This window comes from Elephas maximus, chromosome 20, assembly GCF_024166365.1.
Source record: "Elephas maximus indicus isolate mEleMax1 chromosome 20, mEleMax1 primary haplotype, whole genome shotgun sequence".
NCBI classification, from domain to species: Eukaryota; Metazoa; Chordata; class Mammalia; order Proboscidea; family Elephantidae; genus Elephas; species Elephas maximus.
This window is the reverse complement of record NC_064838.1, coordinates 56,171,672-56,186,570: the sequence shown is the minus strand read 5'-3', so window position 1 is coordinate 56,186,570 and position 14,899 is coordinate 56,171,672. Positions and strand designations below refer to the sequence as shown.

Here is a 14,899-nt window from a genome sequence, read left to right as displayed (position 1 = left end):
TGGCCGGCAGGGTGTGGAGGGGCTCGGAGCCAGGCGCAGCGCGGGCGGAACTGGGAGGACAGCGGCTGGGGCGGGGGGGCGCTTCAGGCCGGACCCCCACCCCTACCCCGGGGGCTCTGGGAGCAGCCGGGGAAGGGTCGCCCGAGCCCGCCCGGAAGCGGCCGCCGCTCGGGGCGCACCGCGGCGCGGGGCGGGGCGGGCGGCTGCGGCACTGGGGCTGCTGGGGCGGGCCCGCCGGTCTGTAATCGGATCCGGGGAGGGGGCGGGGAGGGGCCGGGCCGGGCGGGACGGGGGACGGGGGAGGGGGGCGCGGAGCCGGGCTCCGGGCCGGCCGGGCTCCGCGCCTGTCAAACCCCTCATTGTTCGCAGCTGATGTCACTCGCAGTTGTGAGCGGCCGCCTCTCCCGGGGACAATGTGGGACTGAGCGGCCCAGCCGCCGCGCCGCCGCCGCAGGACAGCCCCAGCGAGGTAGGGCGCGGGCCGGGCGGGGCACGGCGGGCCGCGAAGTTTGGGGGTTCGGCCCGAGGGCGGGGAACCTGAGCCCAGGTCCCCGGCCTGGGGTCCTGGGTTTGGGGAACTGGGACACTGCAAGGAACACGTTTGCTGTCCTACATGGCCGAGGCCTGCGCAGGTGGGGGGCGCTGGTCTGCCAGGGGAGCCCTCAGCACCAGAGAGAGGCTGCCTGGACCTGAGACCCCAGATCTGAGGCCCCCATCCCACCTTCTCCCCCTGTGCTTTGGGCCTACTCTCCTCTCGACCTCCTATCCTGGGTTCTGGTTCTGCCCTGTCTGCCCCCATCTGCCACTCCCTTGCAGCCCTCCTGGCTTGGCTCACACCCCTTTCCATTCTCTGCTGGTTCTGGGGGGGGGCTGGGCTCAGATCTCTAGGCCAGGGGTGTATGAAGATGGCATTTGTGGGCTCAGGGTAGTCCTCCATCCCCTGTGGCTCTTCAGCCCCTCAGCTCTGACCTAGCTCTTTGGTTGTGCTGGAGGGGGTCTGCTACTCTGGCCAGCCTGGCCCTCACGCCTCCCTGGCCAGGAGAGGGAAGTGCTTGCCTCCTTACTCCCCTATCCCAGGTCCGCCATCTTGAGACCTGTAGCACCCAATGCCCCACCCAGCCCCCAGCACCCTGCGAAGTATGCTTCAAGGGAATGCACCCAGGGCCAGTTGCATCCCTGTTTTTCAAAATGTGGGTCTCTGGACCCCCACTAAGCCCAGAGTGACCACCTCCATGGAGGACTAACAGGACATATGTCCCCAAAGCCTTCTTTCCCCCACAAAGATTTCAGACCCTAGGGACTCCCCAAGGAGATTAAACCTTAGCTCCAGCCCTCTCTCTTCCCTGGGGTCACCCTTGTTGCCCCACGGCCAATGCCTGGGACCCTATCCTTTCCCTATCTGAAGGTCCCCAACTCCTCTAGGCCCTACCCCTCATCTTCCAGGGCACCCCATCCCAGCCCCCACCCCCCAGCCTTCATCAGCATGCAGGCTCAGGCTGCCCAAACACAAGGAGATTGTTCTTGTTGCATGCTCAGGGTGGGGGGCTGGGAGCAGGCGGCCTACACACCCTGGCGGGCCCAGGCCATGGGAAGGCCAGCTTGCCGCACCCTGTGTCCCCAGACAGGCTCTGTCCACCCTCCCTGCTCCCATTACTGCCCCCCCCACCGGCTCCATCACCATTGCCCAATGGCACTGACCTGAGGAATGGGCTCCAAGCTGGACATGTGGACCCCCGGGTTTTCCCAGCTCTGCCAATTGTTTCCCATGTGGCCTTATAAACAATTCCCTTTCCTTATGGGCCTCAGTTTCTTCTCTTGGTTAGTTGAGGCCCTTCCAGCTGTGACAAGCTGAGCCTGACTCTTTGAGACCTATGCTACTCCCCAGCTCTTCCAGCCTCCCTCTCTGTGAGGAGGCCCGTCCTGGGGCCCCAAAAGTCTCAAAGCACAGCCTAAATCTCCAACCCCAGCAACATGCCCTGGGAGCCCTTAGACCCAGAGAAGCAGAAGCAGGGGTTGGGAATGCTGAGGAAGAAACCAGAGTTCTGTTCAGGCAGGTTCTGGCTTAGCCCATGTGGCTGGTGTCAAGACATGGGTCTTCTCACTCCACCTTCACTTCTCCTTAGGGACCCCCAGTGCAGTCTTTGGTCCCTAATGCCCTGAGGCCCTGTGATCTCTATCTCTTCTCCCTGCTCACTGAGACTACTTCTGTCTCAAATTTCCTATCCTCTGGAGCTCTCAGTGTAGTGGGAAAGATAGGGTCAGAAATGCCCAATTCAGACTCCTTTGAGTTACAGGCATATCTGGGGGAGCACAGAGGCCCAAGTGATTATTTCTGATTTGGAGGCTGACAGGTTGGAGGAGGTAGCATTTACGAAGAATTTTGATAGACTGAGACTGGGGAGGATGGGCATTTTGAGCTGAGAACAGAGGCCTGGAGGTGCTGGGCGTGTTCTGTAGCCTGGTGTGTGCGGGGGATGAAGGAGAGATGAGACAAGAGAAATTGGCAGGAGCCAGATCATGAAGGTCCTTGAGTGCCCATCTATGGAGATCAGGCTTTATCCTTTGGGCACCAGGGAGCCATGGATGGTGGCTGAGCAGCAGAGTGACCCAGTCTCCAGCATAGAGAATGGAAATCAGAGACTTTTCTCAGTTTGGGTGAGACAAGGAATTGGTACCAGTGGGTGGCACCACTCCGCAAGCTGTGGCCTTTTTCCCAGAGTCCAGTCTAACCCTAGGCCTGCCTCAGTTTCCCTTGGCTGCAAAGAGAGAGAGGACTGTTAGGAGGTTGGCTAATGATGCTCTAAGGAGGCTATAGTGTTTTGGGCACCCATCAGCTTGCCAGGGTGCCTCCTCCTTGCTTGGCACTAAGTCTACAAGACAGACCTGGTTCAAGAAACCAGAGGCTGGAGCTCACGGACCCGAGGCTGCTCCCCCAAGATCCCCCCTTCCCCAAGAACTGGGTTTGACAGGCCATCCTGGGAGGCAGGAAGGGTAGGAGGCTGGGTGCCTGGGTCTGAAGATGCTGGGGCAGTTCTTGTGGAGGTCCGGCTAATCAGGAAGTGTGAGCATCTCCAGAGGAGGCGGGTGGCAAGGGAGTCAGTAGCCCTACGTGCTGACCTCCCCCCAGGCCTGGTGTCCACCCCCTGCCACACCCTGCCTCTCCTGATGCCCTGAGCCGTTCCCAGCATCACTGGGTGTGGCCAGCATGGCCGCTTTTGAAGTGGGAATAGGAGAAAAAGGCTGATAGGTTGGGAGCTGGGGCTGCTGAGGGGGTTGTTGGGGGATGTAAGGTAGGAGGTGAGGCTGGAGACTAGATCTCCCTCTCTCCCCAGTCTAGGTGGGTCCATAGGCCCTGGCTGGTCCAGACACTCTGGCCAGCAGAGCCGAGGGAATCCCCCAAGGGGTGGGTCAGTCCACTGGAGTCGCCTGGCCCCAGGAGCCCTCCCCTCCCCCGGATTGTTCTTGCTCCAGAACAAAGCCAGGGTGGACACTTGATCCCTGTGTGGGGAGGGGCTGGCTAAGCCCCTGGCCCTTTGATTGGGCAGCTGTCATGGGAGAGAGACAGCTGGGGGGAAGGGGCAGGGAGGGGGCAGCCACCATCGCTTACACAGCTGTCACCAGTCCTCCCCCGCCCCCTACAGCCTGAGTGGCAGGAAGCCAGGGACAGGAGGAGTGGGCACTGGGTCTGGGGAGGGGGCCTGGGGAGCAGGAGGGTACAACCCAGGTCAGGGGCTGGTCAGAGCTTGGTGTGTCCAGCCAGGGAGCCCTGCTGGCCAGAGGGGGCTGGGCACCCCCAGAGGTGAGCTGGAGGTCAGTGTGGCATGATGCGTGGCTGCCATGTGGGTGGCCCAGCGGGGACCCAGGACCCACCAGAGTGAAACAGCTAATAACTCCCAGAGCTCTGGTGGCGGGGGGTGGGGTGGGCAGTAATGTCTAATGGGGCTGCTTGTTCTTAGGGCCCATGAGATATAATTTGGGGTACACGGATCAGGACTTCTCATTCTCTCCCAAAGACAGGAAAAACCTTGAGGGTCCCTCAAAACAGGAAGGGCACAAAGGGACCAGCAATCCCTTTAATCCTAAGGTAGTACAGATGAATAAACTGAGGTCCAGGTCAGGTGAAGGCCCAGCCAAGGTCATCTTGAGCCTGGAGTAATGGGGCTCTGCTTCAGACCCAGGTGTTTTTTTCAGGGCAGGAGCCGAGTACTAACCATGTCCCAGCCTTCCTGTCCTGTTTTTCCTGGAGCCTCATGCCCACAAGAGGTGATGCAGAGATGACATGGGAACAATGTCATAACTACTACTGGCCACCACCCCAAGGAGCCCCTGAGCCCCAGAAAATTCTGGGGCTTAAGACCTATGGCTCTAGACAAGTTATCAGTCCTTTCCAAGCATGATGCATGTATACTCCTGGCTGGGCAGGGGTCTCAGAGACTACTAAAGCCTGGTGCCTACCTTTGAAGAGCCCACCATCTGGGAAGAGGACTGGCAGACTCAGACAGGAGCAGCCCAAGAGGGGAGGAGATGGGTCTGTCGCAAGACCCCTGGCTTCACCAGGCCCCATCTCTCTGTGTGACCTTGGTAGATTACAGAACCTTTCCAGGCCTCAGGTTCTCCTGGCAGTGAATTTGTCCCTTGGGGTAACCATTATGTTCTCAGCACCTTCTCTGGCCTGACTGGGCTGAGCTTTGGGGACTCAAGAAGAAGGCGGTAGCCTTGGCTCCTACACTAAGGGGCTCCTGGGTTTGGCTGGCCAGAGAGATAGAAACCAAACACGTCATGCTTTGATGGGGGAAGTGCAGGCAGCTGGGGGAATGTCTAGCAAGGGCAGCCAGCGTGAGGCTGGCCAGGATGCTCAGAGAGCAGTCTTTGCACCTACTGCTGACCTCTGACCTCTGGAGAGCCTGTGGGCAGATCTTGAATGAAAGGAAGATCAGGTGCCAGGTGCCTGGGGAGGCAACAGTGAGTGGGTGCTCTGGGGAACAGTGTTGTCACCCCCATCGTACAGATGAGGAAATGCAGGTCTCTTGCCATACAGTGGCTTGCTTAGGCTTTCTGGGAAAGAGCCAGGCTGGGAGGCCCCCTTCCTGTTCCATGTCCCGCTCTGGCTGGCAAGGGAGGTTTGGGAGAGGAGTTGGACAGAGCTCCATGCCCTTGACCCTAAGGTCAGGATGGAATGAGGGCTCAGGAGGAGGGCACCCAGAGGCCTCTGAAGTGCTCAAAACCCAGCATACTCTTCCTTGGCCCCCACGCCCTCTTGGTAGAAGGAATTTGCGGGGCTAGAGCTTGGCCATGGGCCAGGTTTGGCACCAGTTGGTCCCACTCCTGTTCTCCTCAGGTCCTGGTCCCTCAGCGCGCTCCCCATCAAGACTGAGCCTTGGCGGGCAGGAGATAGCTGCTGGAGGAGGGATTTCCAAGCAGGATTAAGGTTCAGGATTAAGTCGGGGCATGAAAAGGGGTCGGGTAGGGAGGGCTGGCGGCTGGGCTAATCCCAACAGCTAATCTCTGGCTTTGCCTTCCCCCACCCAGTTAACAGTCTTGACATTCCTACAGCCCCCCACATCCGTTTTTTACCCATCACGCATCTCCCAGTACCAGGGGGAGGTATTCCTTCCATCTGATGGGTGAGGAAATTGAGACTCAGAAAGCCCGAGTGACTTGTTTCTGGTGCAGCAGAAAGTGCTTCAGGCTGGGAAGGTGGCCAGCCTGGACTGCCCTCACCTCCTGTTCTGGGCCATTCTCCCACACAGGAGAGGGATTGGATATTCACTGTGCAGACTGTTGGTCCCCTGACACCTCACCCCCTCAATGCTGAATGAAACCTGTCCGAGCTGTGTGCAAGGAGCCTCTGTTCAAGTGACCTCAAGTGGACAGAGGTTGTCTCTGGAGGTGGGGCTCCCGGGCCCCCAAGCCTTTCCTGGCAGGGGCTAGAGGGCCTCACCACCTCCATTGCCACCCTTCCTTCAAGATCTTTTGTGGCTCCCCATGGCTGCCCCAGCTTCCTCTCTAGTTGCTTCCCCACACTCTACCCAGTTGGGGGGCTCTTCCCCTGGATCCTAGTGCCTCTTGTTTGGAATAACCTTTACTCAACATCAAGGCCCAATCCACAGGGGGCCTCTCTTCCAAGAGGTTAGGGAGTCCCACTTTCTAGACTCCCACAGGTATCTTAGTTAATCCTTCTAATGTCTGAGGGCATGGACAAAGATACTCAGAAACTGGGTGCCTGCCACCTTAGTGCCTGTCTCATTTTAATTCTGATACCTCTTTGGGGATAGTTATTGGTATCCCCCTCTTACAGACAGGGAAGCTGAGGCTCAGAAGGGCTAAGTGACACCAGGGTCACAGCCAGCGAGTTGCACACCAGCACACCCATCTGTGGGATGATTGGAACTCAGGGTTCATGCTGTCTCTTCTCTGGGAGTTTGGTTAGCCCGGGTCTGGGGACCCCATATGAAGGTTGCAGCGACAGGGTGAACTGGGCTCTCCTCTAACCCATCTTCCTCTGCCCCTTCTCTCAGAGTGGGCCAGGCCGCAGCGTGGACGCACTCCCAGACCTCTGCGGCCCCAGCCCCGCCTAACAGGATGAGCAGCTCAGATGCGGGGCTGGAGGAGGAGCCGGAGCTCAGCATCACACTCACGCTGCGGATGCTGATGCATGGGAAGGTGAGCGTGCACGTGTGTGTGTGGGGGGGGGGTGCCGCCGTGGTGGGGAGTGGGCTGCGGAGCAGGCAAGGCAGCAAGGCGGGGCAGGGCCAGTCCGAGTTTGACCTCTGGCGTCTTGGGTGGAGCCACTGCCCCGATGCAGGGAGGGCAGAGCCTGGGTGGTTGGTCCCCTCTGACTTTACTCTTGTCTTGTCTACAGGAGGTGGGCAGCATAATCGGGAAGGTAGGTGCCGGCTCTGCGCTCCGTGTCCCTCCCAACCTGAGGCCTCAGCCCAGGGAAGGAGGCGCTGACTGCTAAGGCTAAGAGCGATTCTCTCTTTTCTCCGCAGAAGGGAGAGACTGTAAAACGAATCCGGGAGCAGGTGAGGACCGAGTTTGGGGGAGGAGCCCAGGGTAGCAGGTGTGAAGGGGAGGAGTGATTCTGCCCCGCCTCCCTCACTTCTCCCCGCCTCTGCACTACTGCGTCTGGGATGACCCAGCCCCTTGGCTGGGGACCGATCCGCGGGGTGGGCAGACAGGTTCCTGGAGAGGGTACCCTTGCTGCCCAGCACTCGTCCTGTACCCACAGAGCAGCGCCCGGATCACCATCTCCGAGGGCTCCTGTCCCGAGCGCATCACCACCATCACAGGGTCTACAGCGGCAGTCTTCCATGCCGTGTCCATGATCGCCTTCAAGCTAGATGAGGTTCCTAGCCAGCCCTGTGGGAGGCCAGAAGCGGTCGGGGAGGAGCGCAACCTCTACTCCAGATAGTGGCTACAGGCTGGAGGGGAGGCTACCTTAAACAGAGAGGCTGGAGGAGTGGGGGAGGAGTTCTTTCTGGATTCACTTAGCAGGAAGGTGTTCTAGGGGCAGGGGGAGCAGCAGGGGGCGCTTTGCGAATTTGTGCATGCGCACAGCTGACTCACTGTCTCCCGGCCCCAGGACCTTTGCGCGGCCCCCGCAAACGGTGGGAACATATCCAGGCCTCCGGTGACCCTGCGCCTTGTCATCCCCGCTAGCCAGTGTGGCTCACTGATTGGGAAGGCTGGCACCAAGATCAAGGAGATCCGGGAGGTGAGGGGAAAGGGATACTATGCACAGGGAATCCACATTCTTCAGCACAGAGAGGGGACCTTTGCTATGGTTTCCTGTCCCCTGGGCCCCTTGGAAGGAGCCCTGGTGGTGCAGTGGTCAAGCACTTGGCTGCTAACCAAAATGTCATCAGTTTGAACCCATCAGCTGCTCCTCAGCAGAAAGATGTGGCTATCTTCCTTTGGTAAATATTAAAAAAAAAAAACAAACCAAAACAAAAAAGTCTTTTCATGGATTCTGACTCATAGTAACCCTATAGGACAGAGTAGAGCTGCCCCATAGGGCTTCCAAGGAGTTGTTGGTGAATTTTTGAACTGCTGACCTTTTGGTTAGCAGCTGAACTCTTAATCTCTGCATCACCAGGGCTGCCTTGGAAACCCTATGGGGCAGTTCTGCTCTGTCCTACAGGGTTGCTATGAGTCAGAATCAACTTGACCGCGACAGGTTTGATTTGGTTTGGGGGCCGCTTGGAGCCCGGTCAGCCTTTCTTCAGGCAGTGGGAACATCTAGAGTGACCTCTGTTCTCTGCCCTCAGACCACAGGTGCCCAGGTGCAGGTGGCAGGGGACCTGCTCCCCAACTCCACGGAGCGTGCTGTCACTGTGTCTGGGGTGCCTGACGCCATCATCCTGTGTGTGCGCCAGATCTGCGCTGTTATCCTGGAGGTGCAGCCCTGGGGCAGGGAGAAAGGGGGGCAGGGGCTGGGACCCAAGCCCTATGCATGTGACAGCAGGTGAGGACAGGGAAGTCCCAGTAGGGGCAGGGCAGGGCAGGGCAGGGCAGGGCTGTAGGAATTGATTTTCAGCTTCAAGCCATAGAAGTGCATTTACTTGGGAGTCATGGGACAGCTTGTAGCCAGAAGGCCCTTGGGAAAGGGGGTGGGGCTTGGGAGGGTATGATAGAGCCTCCTCATTTGTGCCTTCCAGTCCCCACCCAAAGGAGCCACAATCCCGTATCATCCAAGCCTCTCCCTAGGCACTGTCCTTCTCTCTGCTAACCAGGTAAGGGGGAACAACAGAGGAGGGGTGGGGAGCATTACTAGAGGAAGAGGAGGAGGTCTGAGGTGGGGGAGGGAATGGAAGAAAGAACTGGTGGGCCAGGGAAAGAGTGGGAGGAGTGACACTGGCCAAGCTGCCCTGACCCATCCTTTTCTTTGTTCGTCCCCACAGGGCTTCTCTGTCCAGGGCCAGTATGGGGCTGTGACCCCAGCTGAGGTGAGTGACCCTCAGCTCAGGGAGCCCGCTCCCTGAGCCAAGCTCCCTCTGACCTCTCACTGCTCTTCTTTGGCACAGGTCACCAAGCTCCAGCAGCTCTCAGGGCACACGGTCCCCTTTGCCTCACCCAGTGTAGTAGCAGGTGAGCAGCTGCTGCAGCAGGAGGCAGGGCTGGGCAGCGCCACCCAGAGAGGCTAGGCAGCCCCCCTGGAATGGATGAGGGGCTGGGGAAGGCCCAGCACCATGCTGAATCCCTCTTTTCCCCCTCAGGACTGGATCCCAGCACGCAGACCAGCTCGCAGGAATTCTTGGTTCCCAATGATGTGAGCAGTGAATGGGGCAGTGTGAGGGTAGGCAGGGGGCCCTGGGGTCTGGGCCTTGCCCTGGGTTAAATTCCATCCTCCCCCCAGCTGATCGGCTGCGTGATCGGGCGCCAGGGCAGCAAGATCAGTGAGATCCGACAGATGTCAGGTGCACATATCAAGATTGGGAACCAAGCGGAGGGTGCCGGTGAGCGGCATGTGACCATCACTGGCTCCCCAGTCTCCATCGCCCTGGCCCAATACCTCATCACTGCCTGGTGAGCTGGGGCAGGGGTCACAGGTCACAGGGCCTCTTGGGTGGGGTGGGGGTAGCTGACACCCTTCTGTCTGTCTGGGCCTGTCCCCTGCCTCCTCTAATCCTATCCCACCTTCCCATGACTCTGCCTAACTTGCCCCACATTTCCCCACCTTCACCCTCTACATGCTTCCCTCACATCCTCTCTCCCTGGGCCTGTCTCTTGGCTCTTTTCTCTGGGACTTTGGCCTCCCAGGGATGGATTACCCAATAAGCAAGGTATATGTGGGCTTACTGATCTGTCATGCACAGTTTCACCTGTTTGATATGGTGAAACCCATGTGAAATTGCTCACCACAGTAAGTAAACACGTGTAAACCCAAATGTACCTTGCTTACTGGTTAATCCACCCCTCCAGCCTCCCCATCTCTCCCCTCACTCCGTACTACATTTGCTTGTTCTTCCTTCCCATCCCCACCCTTCCACCTTTCCCATGTTCCCCCCAAATATATCCAGCCTAGGTCACTGTTCTCCCCTTGCTTCCTCTCTCCGGTCCTTCCTCTAATCTCTCCCCCTGTATTTGCCCTCCTCTTTTACACCCACCTTCCCCTTCATCTCCCTCTATGTCCCTCTCTCCAGTCTAGAGACGGCCAAGTCTACCTCTGGGGGGACACCCGGCTCGGCCCCTGCAGACCTGCCCGCCCCCTTCTCGCCACCCCTGACGGCCCTACCCACGGCTCCCCCAGGCCTGCTGGGCACACCCTATGCCATCTCCCTCTCCAACTTCATCGGCCTCAAGCCAGTGCCCTTCTTGGCTCTGCCACCTGCCTCCCCCGGGCCACCTCCGGGCCTGGCGGCCTACACTGCCAAGATGGCAGCAGCCAATGGGAGCAAGAAAGCCGAGCGGCAGAAATTCTCCCCCTACTGAGGCTGGCTGAGGCACAGGTGGGGGCGGGCAGGACCGCCAGGCAGGGGGCTGCCTCCGTACCCTGCCTGCCCAAGGAGACACCACCCCTGAGTCCCCAGTGCCACTAAAGCCCAGACGCATGGATTCACCCTCCACCCTGCCCCAATCTGCAGGAGTTCTTTCTCTGAGTGGGGACAGTTTCTGGCCAAGGGTTCTGGGAGCTTTGGCAGCCCCAGGGCAGGGAACTCCACCCCTTCAACCCTGTGCTTGGATGCGGGGAGCAGCCAGGGGCCTCCTTTATTGCTCCCACCTTGGTGGGTTTACTCATACACTCCCTATCCCCTAGGGCTTCCCAGCCTACTGCCCTCCTGTGGGGTTCAAGGAGGAGGGCTGGGGGGTGCTGGGGGCCATGCTTCTCTCCCCACCTCCCTGCAGATTCCTCCTGCTTCCACTGGCACCCTTTTGACTGGAATGGACTGGCTGGGCTTGGCAGGGGGGGCCCATAGGGGAGCCACTGCCCAGTAGCTGAGGGGGTAGTGTGGGGGCAGGGGCCGAGTTCTCAGCAACCGACACTCTGTACAGTTTTTTCAATCCCTGTTTTTGAATAAATATTCTCATCAACCAGGAAGCTATGAAACACTGTGGGGAAGGGCTTGGGGGTGGCAAAGAGAGACTGGGTACAGCCAAGGCCCCAGAGGACTGCCATCTGTGAATCCGCCAGCCCTAGCTGGGCCTTAGCCCCTTCCACATGCCAGTCAGGGCCCTTTGGGCTCTTATTCAGGCTCCTGGCTCGGGTACTAGATTGATCTGGTTGTTTCCTGGCCTAAGATCTTAGAAGCTGATCGAGGAGTTTCAGTAGTTTTGTCCAGCCTCTCCTCTCTGTGACGTCAGTGAAGTCCTCTGGAGTGTCTCTCCACTGGTTCCTCCTGCTGTGGCTTGCACCCAGGTCCTGCCTTGCTTGGCCCATCCCTTTGGCTGTGAGCCCCCGGGGCCTTCTTATCTTCCCTTGGCCTGGTCTGTGACCCTGCTCACCTCCGCTCCTCTCTGGGCCTGAGAAACTTCTGTGAATGTCACAAACCACCTAAACTGGAGAGATAGTCCAAGAAACAGATGGGAAAACTGAGGCCTAGGAAAGGATTAGTCCATGCACAAGGCCATATAGAGTTGGGTCTAGAATCCAGAATTCCTGGCTCCCAGAAGCCCCTGGGCCTCACCAGGCTGCAGGCACATTTTTTCCTCCTATACCAAAGTCCAGGCAGGACATGTGCCAGGACCTCTGCAGGGGGCTGGGTGGGCCCCTCTAATGCTGCCCTCCTTTCTCTAGTCCCAGCTCTGCTTGGGAGAAAGATCTCAGGTGGCCTCTGGCATACTCAGCCTCCCCTCTCTCTCCAACTCTGGGGGCTGTTCTGGGACCTCAGAAGGGCCTAGGGCAGGGCCGTCCGGGTGTCCCTGGAGAAGCTGCAGGAGAGCTCGAGGATGCCAGGCCTGCAGTGCACAGGTCCTTGGGGGTCTGGGCAGCACACGTCGGGCGAGACGGCCTACTGCTCTGCGCACAGGGCGCTGCAGCAGGCCGTACAGGAATGGGTGAGCTGCGAAGGCAGAATAGGCCACCCAGGTGACTGCAGCCTCGGCAGATGCGGCTCGCGCTGCAGGTGCCAGGCACGCACAGAAATAGGGCAGCCAGCAGGCTGCGAATTGGCCCACGGCCAGTGCTGGGGCCAGGGCCGCCTTGCCCCAGGGCAGGCGAGGCCGGAGGGGTGGCAGGATGGAGAGGCGGCTGTCTAGAGAGTCGGAGCGCAGCCGGGACCCTCGCGCGGACCGCAGGGGCCGCGGGGGGCGCAGGGCGGCGCGGCGGGCCACAAGGAAGATGCTGCCGTAGGCGCCAAGCAGCAGGAAGGCGGGCAGCGCGAAGGCCAGCAGCGCCCAGAGTGGTCGGAAGGGCCCGAGACCACCAGCCAGGACCGAGCAGCGCGCAGGAGCAGGGGGCGGTGCGGGCGGCGGCCCGAGCAACGAGAGCGCGCCCAGCAGCCCGGCCGCGGCCCACAGGACGGCGAGCACGAGCGCGGGCTGTGGCCGCGCGCCGGGCCTCAGCGGGTGCACGATGAGGCGGTAGCGCGCTAGGCCTAGTGCGGCCACGCCGAGAGTGCAAGCCGGCAGCAGCGCAGCGGAGAGGAAGCGCGCAACGCGGCATGGCGCGGGGCCCAGGCGCACGCGGCCTAACCCCGGCGGAGGCGCGGCCAGCAGGCCCAGGGGCATGATGGAGGCGGCTGCCAGCAGGTCCACGACGCAGAGGTGCACCAGATAGAGGGCGTCGCACAGCCCTGGCGTGCGCAGCACCACGGCCAGCAATGCGCTGTTGCCCAACAATGTCGCCGCCTCCACGAAGGCCGCCAGGACCAGCCCCACCGAGCCTGCGACTTCTGTGGCGTTCAGCCCTGTGGTGTTGGCCATACAAACGTTCTGGCTTCACCCTGTGCTGGGATGCAAAGAGCGAAATGGAGCCTCTCGCTCCGAGATTCTAATCACCCATCCCTTGCTCCTCTGGCCCCTCACCTTATAGGCTGCCCAGGCACTGCCTCCGTCGCCCAGGCTGCCGACCTCTGTGGGGTTTGGCCGACCCCATGGAGAGATGCAAGGCTGAGCCTGCCAGCTCTCGCCCCTGCCCCAGCCCAGCACCGGCAAGTCGGCCCTGCTGGAGATGGTACTGGCTGTTACTCTGATGTTGCCCTTTAGAGACACCCAGAGCTGGAGATGGAGGGGGAGGGCCTGGCACTGCCCCCTGGGTCCTAGCAGCTGCCAGCTGGAGGCCAGAGCTCTGCTGTGCAAGTGCCTTGGGGTGCCCCTCAAGGCAGGCCCAGAGCAGGCAGGCACAGCCTGAAGTCTAGACTGAGGAGGTTAGAGTGTGGGCTTTGGAATCAGCCTTTCCCAGTGGTGGGAAGTGGTCCCCATCTGCTCTCCTCCCCCATCCCCATCATTGGAACAGTTAGATCATTCAGCCTTTGTACTGAGGGAAAATTGAAGTAGCTGTGAGATGAGCTGGAGCAGGAAGACCCTTAGGTACTCTCCGGCCCCCAGCAGGTCTGGTTCAGAAGGAGAGGAGGCTGGAAAAAGTGAAGGTGAATCACAAGCCATGATACGTAGGAGGTGCTCGCCCGGTATTAGCTTGGCACAGAGTAGGTGCTTCATGATAGTGTATGGAATAAATGAGCGGAGGCCTTAGGGGGCAACTACTGGCTCTTTGTTTTTTGGCCTGCTGGCAAACAAGTAAATTTCATCTCAGGAGTTTACCTTGACTCCTTCCTTTCCCCAAGACCCACATCCAAAAAAAAAAAAAAAACCAACCCATCAACATATCCAGAATCCACACATGATCACTGCTGCCGCTACTCTAGTCCCAGTCCCCAACATCTCTCACCTGGACTGTTTCAGCAGCCTCCTAACTGGCTTCCTGGCCCCTGCTCCTGTACCTTATGCTGGTCATTTGCCTATTTGCTCCATTCTTCCTCAGTGTTGCTCAGTCTTCCATACTTCCCAAGCTCATTTGCCAACTGGCTTTTGGGAAGGGATCTAGGGGAAGTTACCAGCCGAAGACTGGAGGGTGGGAGGAGGGAAAAAGCCAGGGTTACTTCCTCTCTTGTGCTCAGCGTGGGGCTTTGCATCTACTACAGTGGAAGACAGCGTCTCCCTGCATAGCCCTTGCTGCCTTTGGACACTCCATTCTGTGGTTCTGGGTTCTGCATCTTGGCCATTGGGCATCCAAACACCATCTCCTTCCTTTATCCCTCCAGCCTAGGGGTGAAAGTTACTTCCTCTGTTGCTAATCTTTGAATTGCCTCATCATCACCTGTTTGGTGGTTCAATTCTTTCCCTGTACCAAACTCCTCCTCTAGAATACCTATAATGATTTCTGTTTTATTGACTGGACTGTGGTTGACACACTACAGTCCACTCTTCACACAGCAGCTAAGGTGGATCCTTCTAGAATCAAATCAGATCAGGTCATGAGCCTGCTTCAAGCAGGGCTTCTAGAACTACTTCATTCTGATTTGAACCCCTGCTAGAATTTTTATTTCCATCCCAGATATACTGAGTCAGAATCTACATTTAACAAGATCCCCAGGTAATTCCTATGTATGACTTCCTAGGAACTTGTTAGAAATGTAAATTCTCAGCCAGGGTTAGAACCAGAATGAACTGGTTGGAAGCCCTGCCTCCAAGAGCTCCTCTGTGCTGTGAGTGGGCCTCTCTGATCTACCTTCTCCCCACCTCTCTGACCTCACCTTCCTTCTCCTTCCATTTCCAGACACAACAATCATCTTGCCAAACTGGCTCCCACCTCAGGGTCTTTGCGCTTTCTGTTCCCTCCCTCTGCCAAAACACTGTTCCCTCAGATCTGTCCATGGCTTCCTCTCTCGTTTAATTCAGGTCTCTGCTCGAAAGTGGCCTTCCCTAACCTTCTTTTCTAAAATTGTTCTACCGTCCCATT

General features: G+C 58.9%; 2 protein-coding genes across 4 annotated transcripts; one reads left to right on the top strand and one right to left on the bottom strand.

Moving 5' to 3' along the window:
• The first annotated feature begins 302 nt into the window (after positions 1-302).
• PCBP4 (poly(rC) binding protein 4) lies at positions 303-11,037 on the top strand. 3 transcript variants are annotated; one of them, XM_049863055.1, is made up of 15 exons: positions 303-469; positions 5,339-5,428; positions 5,751-5,889; positions 6,519-6,663; positions 6,863-6,886; positions 6,993-7,025; positions 7,232-7,348; positions 7,586-7,717; positions 8,271-8,399; positions 8,661-8,735; positions 8,904-8,948; positions 9,027-9,090; positions 9,219-9,271; positions 9,359-9,528; positions 10,146-11,037. In XM_049863055.1, exons 4-15 carry the CDS (start codon positions 6,583-6,585, stop codon positions 10,432-10,434), a joined length of 1,212 nt encoding a protein of 403 aa, XP_049719012.1. In that variant the 5' UTR covers positions 303-469; positions 5,339-5,428; positions 5,751-5,889; positions 6,519-6,582; the 3' UTR covers positions 10,435-11,037. The 3 variants fall into 3 exon arrangements, with proteins under 3 accessions (XP_049719012.1, XP_049719011.1, XP_049719010.1); XM_049863054.1 differs by lacking the exon at positions 5,751-5,889; XM_049863053.1 differs by lacking the exons at positions 5,339-5,428; positions 5,751-5,889.
• A 726-nt stretch (positions 11,038-11,763) lies between these two features.
• On the bottom strand, positions 11,764-12,864 carry GPR62 (G protein-coupled receptor 62). The gene has a single exon (XM_049862074.1). It carries the CDS (start codon positions 12,862-12,864, stop codon positions 11,764-11,766), a length of 1,101 nt encoding a protein of 366 aa, XP_049718031.1.
• Between the last annotated feature and the right edge of the window lie 2,035 nt (positions 12,865-14,899).

Excerpts from the sequence above, each read along its gene's own strand:
- PCBP4 (XM_049863053.1), top strand. The coding sequence starts at position 6,583 with ATGAGCAGCTCAGATGCGGGGCTGGAGGAGGAGCCGGAGCTCAGCATC. Across the intron at positions 7,026-7,231 it reads TAAAACGAATCCGGGAGCAG|AGCAGCGCCCGGATCACCAT; the intron begins GTGAGGACCGAG and ends CTGTACCCACAG. Across the intron at positions 9,529-10,145 it reads CAATACCTCATCACTGCCTG|TCTAGAGACGGCCAAGTCTA; the intron begins GTGAGCTGGGGC and ends CCCTCTCTCCAG.
- GPR62 (XM_049862074.1), bottom strand. The coding sequence starts at position 12,864 with ATGGCCAACACCACAGGGCTGAACGCCACAGAAGTCGCAGGCTCGGTG.